Consider the following 13001-nt stretch of genomic DNA (forward strand, 5'->3'; position numbering starts at 1 on the left):
TTCCCCCTTTTTATCAAGTTTTTACTACAGCTCTATTTAATTTCATTTCCTTTAAGCTTTATTCATAAACGGCTAGCCTTATTTTGAGATGCCGCATCAGCTACCTTATTTTTATTGAGATTCTCTGACTTCACAGTGTTACATACTATTAGTATTGCTGAGTGGTATTCTTGTTACACACATTCATAATGATATTGCAGGTGTCACATTCATTTAAATGAGATGTAACATGACAATAATGGATAATGAAATTACTGCCCCACGTACTCAGAAAACTTGGTGATTATTACATAAGATGCCTGAGCAAGTGTTATATTCATCTTGTGCACCATTAAAACGCCACCACTCAACTTGTTCCTTTTAATGAAGCTTTGCATAATAAAAATACTTATTACATTATCTAGACTGCTTCTGAACAGTAAGAATGTTACATAGTAGAGCTTCTTGGAACATTTTTGACATTGAAATACATTGTTTTGCCAAAACCAAAACCTTTCACAAAGACGTATTGGTTTGATGAAATTTCTGATGGGAAGATTTCTGAGTTCCAAGGTGCTCTATTCACTTCTGACCAGAGAGGTGTAGACACTAATCAGGAACTTAATCTTTTCAATCTGAAAATGGAGGGTTCCACACCTTTCCGTTTTGTAAAAAAAATACAAAAGGTTTTATTTTCATTCCAATGCAGAATGAAAATAACGTAAGAACTGCCATACTGGATCAGAACAATGGTCCATCTAGCCCAGTATCCTGTCTTCCGACCGTGGCCAATGCCAGGTGCATCAGAGGGAATGAACAGAACAGGTAATCATGAAGTGATCCATCCTCTGTCTCCCATTCCCAACTTCTGGCAAACCATAAGCTGGGGACACTTCAGAGCATAATTTTTCATTCCTGCCCATTTGGCTAATAGCCACTGATGGATTTATGCTCCATGAATTTATCTAGTCCTTTTTTGAACCCTGTGATAGTCTTGGCCTTCACAGCATCCTCTGGCAAGGAGTTCCACAGGTTGACTGTGCGTTGTATGAAAAAATACTTCCTTTTGTTTGGTTTAAGTATCTTGAGTAGTTTTGTATCATCTGCAAATTTTGTCACCTCACTGTTTACCCCTTAATGGAGTTGGCATGCTCTAACCTTCTCTGTTACATAGTCAATACGGAGGCACCATTTTGTTTTACTTTTTTTTTTTAAAATAGCTACTCAAAATCCTGAATGATCCATGATTTTTGCCTCTGTTAACCAGCAAGTTTCAACAGATTACAGTTTGAAATGGCTGATAATAAATTGTGAAACATAAAACTTTTACAGAGTATTTGTATTTGTCGTAACAATGCCCTAGTGGCATTTGCAATATAAAAGGATCACAATTTGTTTTCTGAACTGGGCTGTGACTTTCATTGCAGATGGGTTATGGGATGCTATTTATTGTTTGTATGCTCAGTACTCAGGACAGGGTAATACCAGAAGTGAGTATATAACTAGCCTATGCTACAGTTTTGTTAGCCTCCAAAAAGCATCTGCTGGTGGCCATGATATTAGGTCTTTGTGGAGATGATGGTTTTAAAGGGCGGGAATTTTAGAAGAATATCACATCCTTATCTCAGATGCAGAGGGAACTACTACAGGATATACAATAAACAGTTAGTAAAAATTATGTGGCATTATTGCATGGTGCACTTTTAGAGCTAAAGTACTTTGAAAAGTACGTAGGCATGTGCTTAGCTATTTCTCAATGTAAACTCAAAAGGCTCTAGTTTATAGAAAGTAAATGTATAACTATAAGGTCTCATTTTAAGACAAAAGACGTTGTGTGCATGTTTTGTTATATTTTGTTTTGTCTCAATTCTTGCACATGTCCAGAGTATAAAATTTACATTTATTAAAGATTAGGCCACTGGATTACCAGAAATCTCACAGCATAGCATGTATAATTATATAAAGATATGTAATATTTCTTTTGATGCCTTAATACTGTTTTTTGGAACAATAAAATATTTTAGAGAGACCCTTTGGTCATCCCCCCCCCCCCCCCAAAAGCCATTTTTAAGTGATAGAGCAGAAATGATAATGGATTGTTTGCTATGTCAGTGATTTAACCAATTTACATATTTTTGCCTCATTAGTACAAATCCATATAAGTAATTTTACTCACATGAGTAAGGTCAATAGAATTATTTGAGTGGGTAAAGTTACACACACATCTGTTTGCAGGATCAGGAACTTATTTGGTAGAAAATGTCACATCCAAGTGGCAATCTGTAGGTCAAATTTTAGCCTGCTGTCACTTGTAACGGTTAAGATATTTAACACCGAAAGTTAAGAATTCTAAATGAGTAGTATAAACATATTATGTAAAGATTTTGTTGTATATACTTAATAGCGACTATTAAAATTTAAATTATTTGGTAGTTTCAGAATATCATTCAATATTCAAAAACATCAAAGAACATCAAATAGGTGTGTGGGGGAAATTGCTAATGTACAGAATGGTCATACATGAGTTTTTGTGCTTAAAGATAAGTATGTGCTTAAGTGCTATGCTAAATCCATGTCTAGCTAAGCACTCACTTAGGGAACCATAAAAATGCTAATGTTGCAACAGTTTGCCAAACCTGATCTGAAATGTACAGAATTAATTCAGAGGCAACTTGACTATTATGTGTACAAAAATTAATTGGATCAGTTAGATGTTTTCAAGCTGAAATCTGCCTAAAGCTGGCATCAGCTACTTGTAGCGGAAACTCAGGCCCCGGTTCTGAATTGGAGAACTCCCTCCAAGCCATGCTAGAGCAAATCTATGGTGAAAAAGAAGACCTAAAGGCCTTTCCAGGGGATATAGATGCAAAATGAATAAATTTGAGATTGAGTCAGAAGTAGCAGTTCTCAGGCTATCTGGAGGGCCACTTGGTGCTGACTGTTCTCCTTGTTTCCAACTGCTTCAGTGGGCTCTTTGTCTGGCAAAGAGGAGCTTGGACACCTCTAAAGGCACCTGGAAATGAGGACCCAGTTTAGCTGTCTTTACTAGCTACCGCTGCTACAAGAGCTGCTCTCAGAGTCAGCTGTGGGATGGTAGCCCCCAGATGGAGACAACTATTGAGGGGAGACGGGAATGAAGCAACAGGGAAGTATGTGCAGTAAGAGAAGAGCAGCCCTTGCCAACAACAAAACACGCATACAGTGAGACGAGGCGGAATTAATATTAAATAGGGTGACCATATTTCCCAAAGAGAAAACGAGACACCCCCAGCCACTTGCCTGGTACTAATGTGAGATTTCTAAAGATAGCTACAGCACTCAACCCAAGTTTTGGAGTTCTGAAGTGCCTTCCAAAATCTGAGAGGGACGAGGTATGGAGCATGCTTTCAGAAGTCTTAAAAGAGCAACACTCCAACGCAGAAACTACAAAACTCAAACCACCAAAAAAGAAAATCCACCTTCTGCTGGTGGCATCTGACTCAGATGATGAAACTGAACATGTGTTGGTCCACACTGCTTTGGATTGTTGTTGAACAGAACCTGTCATCAGCATGGACGCATGTCCTCTGAAACGGTGGATGAAGCATGAAGGGACATACGAATGAATCTTCAGTGCATCTGTCATGTAAATATCTTGTGATGCCGGCTGGAACAGTGCCATGCAAACTCCTGTTCTCATTTCCAGGTGACATTGTGAACAAGAAGCAGCAGCATTATCTCCTACAAATGTAAACAAGCTTGTTTGTCTGAGTGATTGACTGAGCAAGAAATAGGACTGAGTGGACTTGTAGGCTCTGAAGTTTTACATTGTTTTATTTTTGAATGCAGTTATTTTTATACATAATTCTGCATTTGTAAGTTCAACTTTCATCATAAAAAGATTGCACTACAGTACTTGTATTAGGTGAATTGAAAAATACTATTTCTTTTGTTTTTAGAGTGCAAATATTTGTAATCAAAAATAAATATACAGTGACCACTGTACACTTTGTGTTCTGTGTTGTAATTGAAATCATTATATTTGAAAATGTAGAAAACATCCAAAAATATTTAAATGATATTTTATTATTGTTTAACAGTGCAAATTTAATTGTGATTAATTTTTTTAATCACTTGACAGCCCTTATATATATTGTGCAGAGGAAGGCTATATAGTTTTAGAGCAGTGGTTGTCAACTGGGGTACGCATACCCTTGTGGGTACGCAGAGATTTTCCAGGGGGTACATCAATTCATCTAGATAATTGCCTAGTTTTACAACAGGCTACATAAAAAAGCACTGGTAAAGTAAGTACAAACTAAAATTTCATACAGACAATGACTTTATACTGCTCTATATACCATACACTGAAATGTAAGTACAATATTTATATTCCAGTCAATTTATTTTATAATTATATGTTAAAAATAAGAAATTAAGCAATTTTGCAGTAATAGAGTACTGTGTCCCTTTCGTATTTTTATGTCTGATTATATAAGTAAATAGTTTTTAAGTGAGGTGAAACTTGGAGATACGCAAGACAAATCAGAAGAATCCTGAAAGTGGTACAGTTGTCTGGAAAGACTGAGACACTGGTTTAGAGTTATCAGTACACATTACCTCTATATCTAGGAATTAAAGCATTTTTGTTTTGCTTTAGATCTTGTTTTTTTATATTATAAAATTAAAGGGAAAAAATCTGAACTAGTTTACTTTAAAAATGAAGCTAAACAATGACAAGAAAGAACCCCAAACTACTACAGATCTGTTTTTTTGACTTGTATAACTTCACAGATTAAATGTTCAATCACTCAGTGTCGACCTCGCTCTGCTCCTACAGAATTCAATGGGGGAACTTTGTCTTGGACTTCAATGGAAGCAGTTACTTCTAACTGCCAAGTTGTGCTGGAAGCCCAAATTGTGTTGCTTTGCACTGCAAGACAGACTTAATAAAGGGAATGCCTAAAACTTCGCAGTTATGGTAGTGCTACTGAGTTCTGTTATGATGATAATGGTGGTGGTGACCTATGGTGCAGTATATGTACTGTAAGTCAGACTGCCTTGCAAGTGTCTTTCTGGGAGGTGCAGTGATGCTGGTGCTGTTTCTGGATAGCTGTAGCTGTCTGCCTCTCTTGCTGGTCAAGTTGCCATGGGCCAATCCCACCTGACTCTGTTGGGAGTTTGGATTATCAGGGACTTTTTAAAAATCAGGCTGTGGTCAGAAACAGCCTAGTTCTTCCCTGCATGGAAGGTTCTCCCACCTTCATTTCACGAAGGGTGTAAAGAATTCTTGTTTGCATTACATAGGTGGGTTTGTCATTGTTTTATTTTGGTCTTGTTTGTGGTTCTAAAAAGTTTGACTTTGTCATTTTGTGTGATAATTAAGGGGTTGTACATCGATAGCTCAGGTTGTATGTATTGAGGTTAAGGTATCTATTTTTCATTATGCAAATAGCAGCATTGCCAACTTTTGTGATTTCATTACAAGTCTTGTGGTACTTGATTTTTTTCCCCCTAAAGTCCTAGTGTCTGGAGTCAAGTGAGTAGTTGAATGAATCTCAGCTTACATTTTTAAAAATATTTTTTCTCCCTCCTCCTTGTAACAACCTATTATGTACTTGAAAACTGTTATCATGTCCCCTCTCAGTCTCTTCTTCTCCAGACTAAACAAACCCAATTTTTTCAATCTTCCCTCATAGGTCATGTTTTCTAGACCTTTAATCATTTTTGTTGCTCCTCTCTGGACTTTCTCCAATTTGTCCACATCTTTCCTGAAATGTGGCACCCAGAACTGGACACAGTATTCCAGTTGAGGCCTAATCAGTGCAGAATAGAACAGAAGAATTACTTCTTGTGTCTTGCTAATAGACAATCCCAGAATGATGTTCACTTTTTTTGCAAGTGTTACACTGTTGACTCATATTTAGCTTGTGATCCACTGTGACCCCCAGATCCCTTTCTCCAGTACTCCTTCCTAGGCAGTCATTTCCCATTTTGTATTTGTGCAACTGATTGTTCCTTCCTAAGTGGAGTACTTTGCATTTGTCCTTATTGAATTTCATCCTATTTACTTCAAACCATTTCTCCAGTTTGTCCAGATAATTTCAAATTTTAATCCAGTCTTCTAAAGCACTTGCAACCCCTTCCCAATTCACAGACATTTGCTGAGTAATGGTGTCTGTCCCTATACCAATCCTGTCTTTTCTCTCCATCAGCTTCTCCTATTCTACATCCTGCCATCCCCCATGCAGCGTCTTGTTCCAGTCCCAGTCTCCTTGCCTAGCCAATATTAAGTCATTCCTCAGGACTCCCCATGTAAGTCCCAGTCTTCCCCCATCCCAGCTCCCAATCTCCCTCTTCTCCTTCTCCCACAATCTCCTTTTCCAGTCAGTCCCTGTCCCCACTGACTCTGGCTCCTCATCTGATCTTTCTGCTCCCCACCTCACACCCCGATCCCAATTCCACTCTTCCTCCCTGAAGCTTCTTGTCCCAATCTACTTCCTCTGCCACATCCCCCACCTTAAGTCTGTCTCTTGAGACCTCTGCATCCAATCAGGCCACTTCTGCCTCCACATTGCTTGAGCACCAAAAAGCAGTGAGAGTACAGGGGAGACAGGCTTCCTTGGTCTCATTTTCTTTGCCAGGTGTTAACAGTGTGGCCCACAACAACCCATAACAATAATTATAGGGAAAATCCACTGTGCCTCTGCAGCCCCATGATGGCAAATGGCATCCTTAGATCGTTTAGCCAACGAATTAATTTGGCATGTGCAAACTGTGTCGCCCCCCACAGAGGCTTATAATTTGGCCAAATTTGCACTGTTTTTCATGGGGAAAGCAAAAGGCACATCCCTGCTATCAGGATGATATTCCCCCCCCCCCCCCCCCAACAAATCTCAAGTCCCTGTCGCCAAAGAATGGAGGCACTAGAGTGTCTCAGTGGAATGGTTGTAAGCATTTTTTCACATGGAAAGAAACATTCTCCCCCAGTCTGTAACAGATTAACCATTTTCACTGAAACTTACCCCAAAAAGCCTGAGACGGACACTCAACAAGGAGAATTTCAGCCTAAAACATTTTAAGTTTGGCAATATTCTAAGTGAATGAAAACAAGATCCTGTAATATAAATTATTGAAGAACTTTAAATATAGATAGCACTATCAGCTTTGCTTATAATATATTTTAGTGGGTAAACAATGTCTATATAAGGTAAATGACAAAATATTTTTAAGACAAACAGCTGTCTATTCTTTTTGATAATGTACTATACATGGCAGTTGTACCCTATTGAAGAAAATAGTAAAAATCCATTCAATCTTTAGAATTTCAGAGCGGGATGGCTGTAGCAGAATAGATAAAAAGCAGTAGGTAAAGTGTCTATCAGCTTAACTTTAGTTCATATAACTCAATGTCAAAATCAATTCAGAGTATCCAAAGAGAAAAATAATCCTGTCATTTTATATGCATGATGTAAGTTCACATATCGATGATAAATACTTGCACTTACACATTCACCGCAGGAAACAGAAAGTTCAGTGGCTGCCCACATCTCTAAATTCCTTTCTTTGAAATTGGGTTATCAGAAAAAAGCTGATGTAAATATATTGGACAGTAGCAACACATTGGCCGCTCACCATTCTAAATGATTAGATGTGCAGTGTCATAGCAGCAAAGTAATTTAAAGAGAAGAGTAGCAACAGGGTGACATTTCTTATAAAAATATGTTTCTTGAGCTAAGGCATATGAAAATCTTTATTTTAACAGACAAGGAACAAGGGTTGGAATTGAGGGTGAAAGAAAGAACAATAGTACTGATAGTCTACATTCCTAATTGTCAGCAGAAAGAAGTTCCAATAGCTGGTGCAAAAAATTGAAGTACTGATGTCTCAGCCTGTTACCATTGTAGGCTTCTTAAAACTACATAAATAAACCAGTCTCCTTTAAATAACTATATAGAATAACTATAATAGCATAAATCCAAAGTTCTGTTAAACATGCAGTACAGGAAAGATTACACTTTTGTTCCCCCAAGTGACCTTCAAGACTTGACTCTACTCCTAGCACAACAGAAGTACTGACAGGTTTCAGAGTAGCAGCTGTGTTAGTCTGTATCCGCAAAAAGAACAGGCGTACTTGTGGCACCTTAAATTTGTTAGTCTCTAAGGTGCCACAAGTCCTCCTGTTCTTTTAACAAGAAGTATTGTTTTCCTACTTGCAGAGAACTATACATGTTACAGTGTCTCACTGACCAAATTGTATTATAAAACTGCATTGCTGAAGCAAGGACTCTATATAAATTCATATTTAATTAAACTACATAATTCATCTGTAGTTACTATTCAAACATTCATACACATCTGTGAGCACAACAGAAGACAAAATCCTCTTGGCTAGACATTTTGATAAACATAAATGAAGAAATAAAATAGCACATTTTCTCCACAATTCTTTACTGTTTGGAACATGGAAAATGTTTTACAGAATCTTTTAAAAAGACTCCTAAGTTTCTAAGACTTTCCCTGGATGAGCTATTACCAGCAGGAGAGCGAGTTTGTGTGTGTATGGGGGTGGGTGTGTGTGTGAGAAAACCTGGATTTGTGCTGGAAATGGCCCAACTTGATTATCATGCACATTGTGTAAAGAGTTGTCACTTTGGATGGGCTATCACCAGCAGGAGAGTGAATTTGTGTGGGGGGGTGGAGGGTGAGAAAACCTGGATTTGTGCTGGAAATGGCCCAACCTGATGATCACTTTAGATAAGCTATTACCAGCAGGACAGTGGGGTGGGAGGAGGTATTGTTTCATATTCTCTGTGTGTATATAAAGTCTGCTGCAGTTTCCACGGTATGCATCCGATGAAGTGAGCTGTAGATCACGAAAGCTCATGCTCAAATAAATTGGTTAGTCTCTAAGGTGCCACAAGTACTCCTTTTCCTTTTATGACAGCCTCCTAACAATCTCTATCTGTAAATGAGGATAATAGTACTTGCCTAACTCATAGGGCAGTGGCCCTCAAACTGTGGGGCATGCTTCCTAGGGGGGCACAGAGGAATGTTCAGGGGGGTAGACAGCAGGGCCAGGGCCAGCCCCCACGGGGGGCAGGGAGAGAGCGGCATGCTTCCAGCCCCACTCCACCCACAGACTAGCTCAGCCTCCAACCCCATTCAATCCGCAGTCCTGCTCTGCCCCCAGGACCAGCTCCACCCTCCTATCCTCTTGTCTAACTTGCTCTTAAAAATCCCCCATGTTGGAGATTCCACAACTTCCCAAGGCAATTTATTTCAGTGCTTAACCACCCTGACAGTTTGGAAGTTTTCCTAATGTCCAACCTAAACCACCCTTGCTGCAATTTAAGCCCATTGCTTCTTGTCCTGTCCTCAGAGGTTAAGGAGAATAGTTTCTAGCCCATGAGCTCCACCCACAGACGAGTTCCAACCCCAGCTGCAGCTTCACTCTGCTGCCTGCTCCGCCCCCAGAGCAGCTGTGATCCCAGCTGCAGCTCCGACCGCAGCCCTTTCTCCAGCGCCAGCCCAGCTCTGCCCTTATTCCATCTGTGCCTCTAGCCCCAGCTCCACCCCATCCCCAGCTCTGCCTTTAGCCCAGGCTCCACTGCTGAGGAAGCCTTGGCTGTGCAGTAATGGAAGAGGGCATGGGCAGATTCCGTTACTGCTAAGGCGGGGCATTACTGGAAAAGTTTTGAGCACCACTGTCACAGGCTGCTGTGAGAATAAACATATTAAAGATTGTGAGGTACTTAGATTCTATGATAAAGTGGGCCATATAGGTAAAAGTACAGTACTATTGTCATATTTTGAAGCATTTCTCTATAAGCAGGAGGGCTAGAAACTATTCTCCTTAACCTCTGAGGACAGGACAAGAAGCAATGGGCTTAAATTGCAGCAAGGGTGGTTTAGGTTGGACATTAGGAAAACTTCCAAACTGTCAGGGTGGTTAAGCACTGAAATAAATTGCCTAGGGAGGTTGTGGAATCTCCAACATTGGGGATTTTTAAGAGCAAGTTAGACAAACACCTGTCAGGTATGGTATAGATAATACTTAGTCCTGCCATGAGTGCAGGGGACTGGACTAGATGACTGCTCGAGGTCCCTTCCAGTCCTACGATTCTCTAATGCTGTGATTCTGATTCCACTGGCAAAGTGTGTGTCTCATCTCCCTCTAGTGCAGGTCCACATAGAGGATAGCAACCTAGTACTGCTGTCAGTTACTCCACGAGCTCAAGTGGAAGTAGTCTGCTGTAGCTCTAAATGTTACAGTCTGGCTTATGAACCATTTGGGTGTCCATATGGTGCCACGTGATTACATTTTCTGATTTTTAGTTTCCTTTTTTAGAAACGTAGGAAATGACACACACAAAACTACCTTAAAACATTAAGGTTGCAAAGTCAAGCACCTAAAAGTTAGGAAACCATTTGCATATGCATTATGATACATCCTTTAATTACATGATTATATGCTATCTTTTCCCACAGGACCCTGCATTATTCAGTGCACAGGATATATTGTGCTCTGGGGATTAATTGGGGTTGTGTAGTGAAGGAGGGTGTTGTCTGTAGAAGCCCTACCTCATTTGTTGCAGAAGTTGGAATGTCTGTATGAATGAGGCAGAGAATTGCAGGAAGAGAAAGAATGGTTAAGACACTTGATTACTGCCCTAGAGAGCTGGATTCTGTCCCTGCCTCTGCCAGTTCCTATGTGGTGCTAGGCTAATCATTTATAGGGTATGTCTACACTGTATTTGGGAGGTGTGGTTGCAACTCGTGTAGGCATATCTGGTTAGTTTTAATTGAGCTATTTCACTAAAAATAGCAGTGAAGCAGCAGCGGCACAGATTAACCACCCAAGTTACTTGGGTGGCTAGCTCATGCTGCTGGGGAGGGGGATGTGACTGCTCTTGTGGCTTACCTTTTCTTCACTATTAGAAGTCATTTTTCTGCAGGGAAGCAAAGAAATCTGCCTGGGACCTGAATTCTGTGTGCACACAGTGGCACAGAACTCTCCTAGGAGTATATTTTTAGTGAGTAGCTCGATCAAAGCTAGCTTGGGTATGCCTACGTGTGCAGCCATCATATAGCAGTGTATATATATCTTCAAAACAAACTTTTTGCTAGTGGTCATTAATAGTGTATTCTCATTGTCTGAGTGCTGAGCACTCACAACTGCAACTGAGGTCAATGGGAGCTGTGCTTTGCACATATAAAGTGCTATATAATGCTATATACTCTGAAAAAATCAGGTCCTATGCATGTCAAATGGGGCACCCAAAATTAATGCAGCCCTTTGACATTAATCGCTCTCTGCCTTAGTTTCCCATCAGGAGCATGAGGATGGTAATAGCCTCTAATCTCAGAGATGTATTGTGAAAATTAATTGTTTATAAAACACTCAGATATTACAATGATGAGAGCCATAGAGAAGTTGATAAGGAAATTAATTATTCTCTCTTTAGAACAGGACTTGAATAGTGTGCAGTAAGCAAGGCATGGGGGCCACATATTGAACAATAATAATAAAACAAAATATTGAATATCCATTCAGTCCTGGTCATTGACAGAGACAAGGTCCTGTGATTTAGAAAAAGTATGTGATCATGTAATTAAAAACTGTATCAGAAATGCATATGTTCAAAGGGGGGAGGGACAAATTAGGGTTGAAGAGTCCATCTTAATTCTGGCTTCTCCTAACTTGGTGTACTTAATTTTGCAACCTTAATTTTTTTTTTAGTGTACTGTTTTTTGTAATAGAAAGAATATAGAATTCTTGACTAAGAAATATGAAATATAAAATTTCATATTTCTATAATGTGTTATGAAAAGTCTGTATGTCGAGGGTAAGAAGGAAGCCTTTTTGGACAATTACTGCCAATATATGCAGCATCTCAGCTTTCATTTAAAACAATTTAAAACTAGAAAAAGTTCTAGCTCTTATGGTTCTGAAAGTAATATTTCAAATGTGATCATGCGACCTGAGTGCAAACTGACAGTTCTAGAGCTTTTGCAGTGCTTTCCCTTGCTTCAGCTTCTATTGTCACTGCTACCAATCAGAATACTGTGGGGAACAGTGAAACAGACAAGAATCACATCAGTTTCACTCTGCTGCTGCCTAGGAGAATGCTGAGCAGCAGCAAAGGTAGGCACTGCTGATATTCATTAGGAAGGTAGGTTGTTGGCTGCTGAAGGAGGTGTAAAGTAGTGGAAATCTCAACCAACTCTGGTAGCAATCTGAAGGCTGTGGTGTGAGAATTGGGAAACAGAATGTGTGAGACAAAATACGCTCCTTATTTCTACTAGCTAGCAGTCACCGAGGAATTGATGTGAACATAGGCACTTCAGTTTTGTCAGATACTTAGTTTCCAAATACTGATAAAAAAGATAGAGCTGCTGAGCAAGTTCAGGGACAAGCACCTGGATGGAACTGGTTTCTCAATTGGGTGTTGCCCCGGGACACTGGATGCATCTTTAGTAGCAGAATGTGGCTTGTAGCTCTAGTCCTCATGCTTTTAGGTATTGGGTAAAATTTCCAATACTCATATATCGGGGCAGGGCTTTCGAGGCAAGAAAGGCATGAGAGAGGGAAGAGAGGGATTGGTAGCATAAGTTTAGAAAAAAGTGAATTTTGGAGGGAGGTGAGCGAAAATATAGGAGGAGAGGTTGAAAGGAGGTAGAATGTAGGTAAAGGGGGAAGAGAGAATGATAATAGGCTGGGGGGAGAGAGGAAAAATGAAAAGAGAAAGAAACTGAAGATGACAGGAAAAGATGTTAGGAAAGGGAAAAAGTTGATACCAAAAGTGAAGGGATGGCCAAATAGCATTGAGAAATAGCTGGGGTCCAATTTGTTCAAAAACGCTCCTCCCCACTCTGTATTCATCTAGGCCTATAGTTGGTCAAACACCATTTGCTGAATGTTATTTGACAAACACCAATGAAATTCTCTGGATAACATACATTACCAAAATTCTGCTGTTCTATCAGTTTTTGTAGTAAGTTGTGTTTACAAAAGAAATTGAAATTGACAATATATTACA

At 39.6% G+C, this 13001-nt stretch overlaps 1 protein-coding gene across 8 annotated transcripts in view; it reads left to right on the forward strand.

The window, feature by feature from the left end:
• GRIP1 (glutamate receptor interacting protein 1) overlaps positions 1-13001 on the forward strand; it is a 550719-nt gene that overhangs the window by 187776 nt on the left and 349942 nt on the right. Inside the window, exon 1 of one of the 8 annotated variants that reach the window (XM_073327850.1) lies at positions 711-804. The exons of the other annotated variants lie outside the window; for them this stretch is intronic. Within the exon in view, the coding sequence (XP_073183951.1) occupies positions 729-804 (76 nt within the window). The 5' untranslated portion in view covers positions 711-728. Of the gene's footprint in view, positions 1-710; positions 805-13001 lie in introns of those variants that run through there. 8 annotated transcript variants of the gene reach the window in all.

Source organism: Lepidochelys kempii, chromosome 1, assembly GCF_965140265.1.
Source record: "Lepidochelys kempii isolate rLepKem1 chromosome 1, rLepKem1.hap2, whole genome shotgun sequence".
In the NCBI taxonomy this organism is placed as follows: Eukaryota; Metazoa; Chordata; order Testudines; family Cheloniidae; genus Lepidochelys; species Lepidochelys kempii.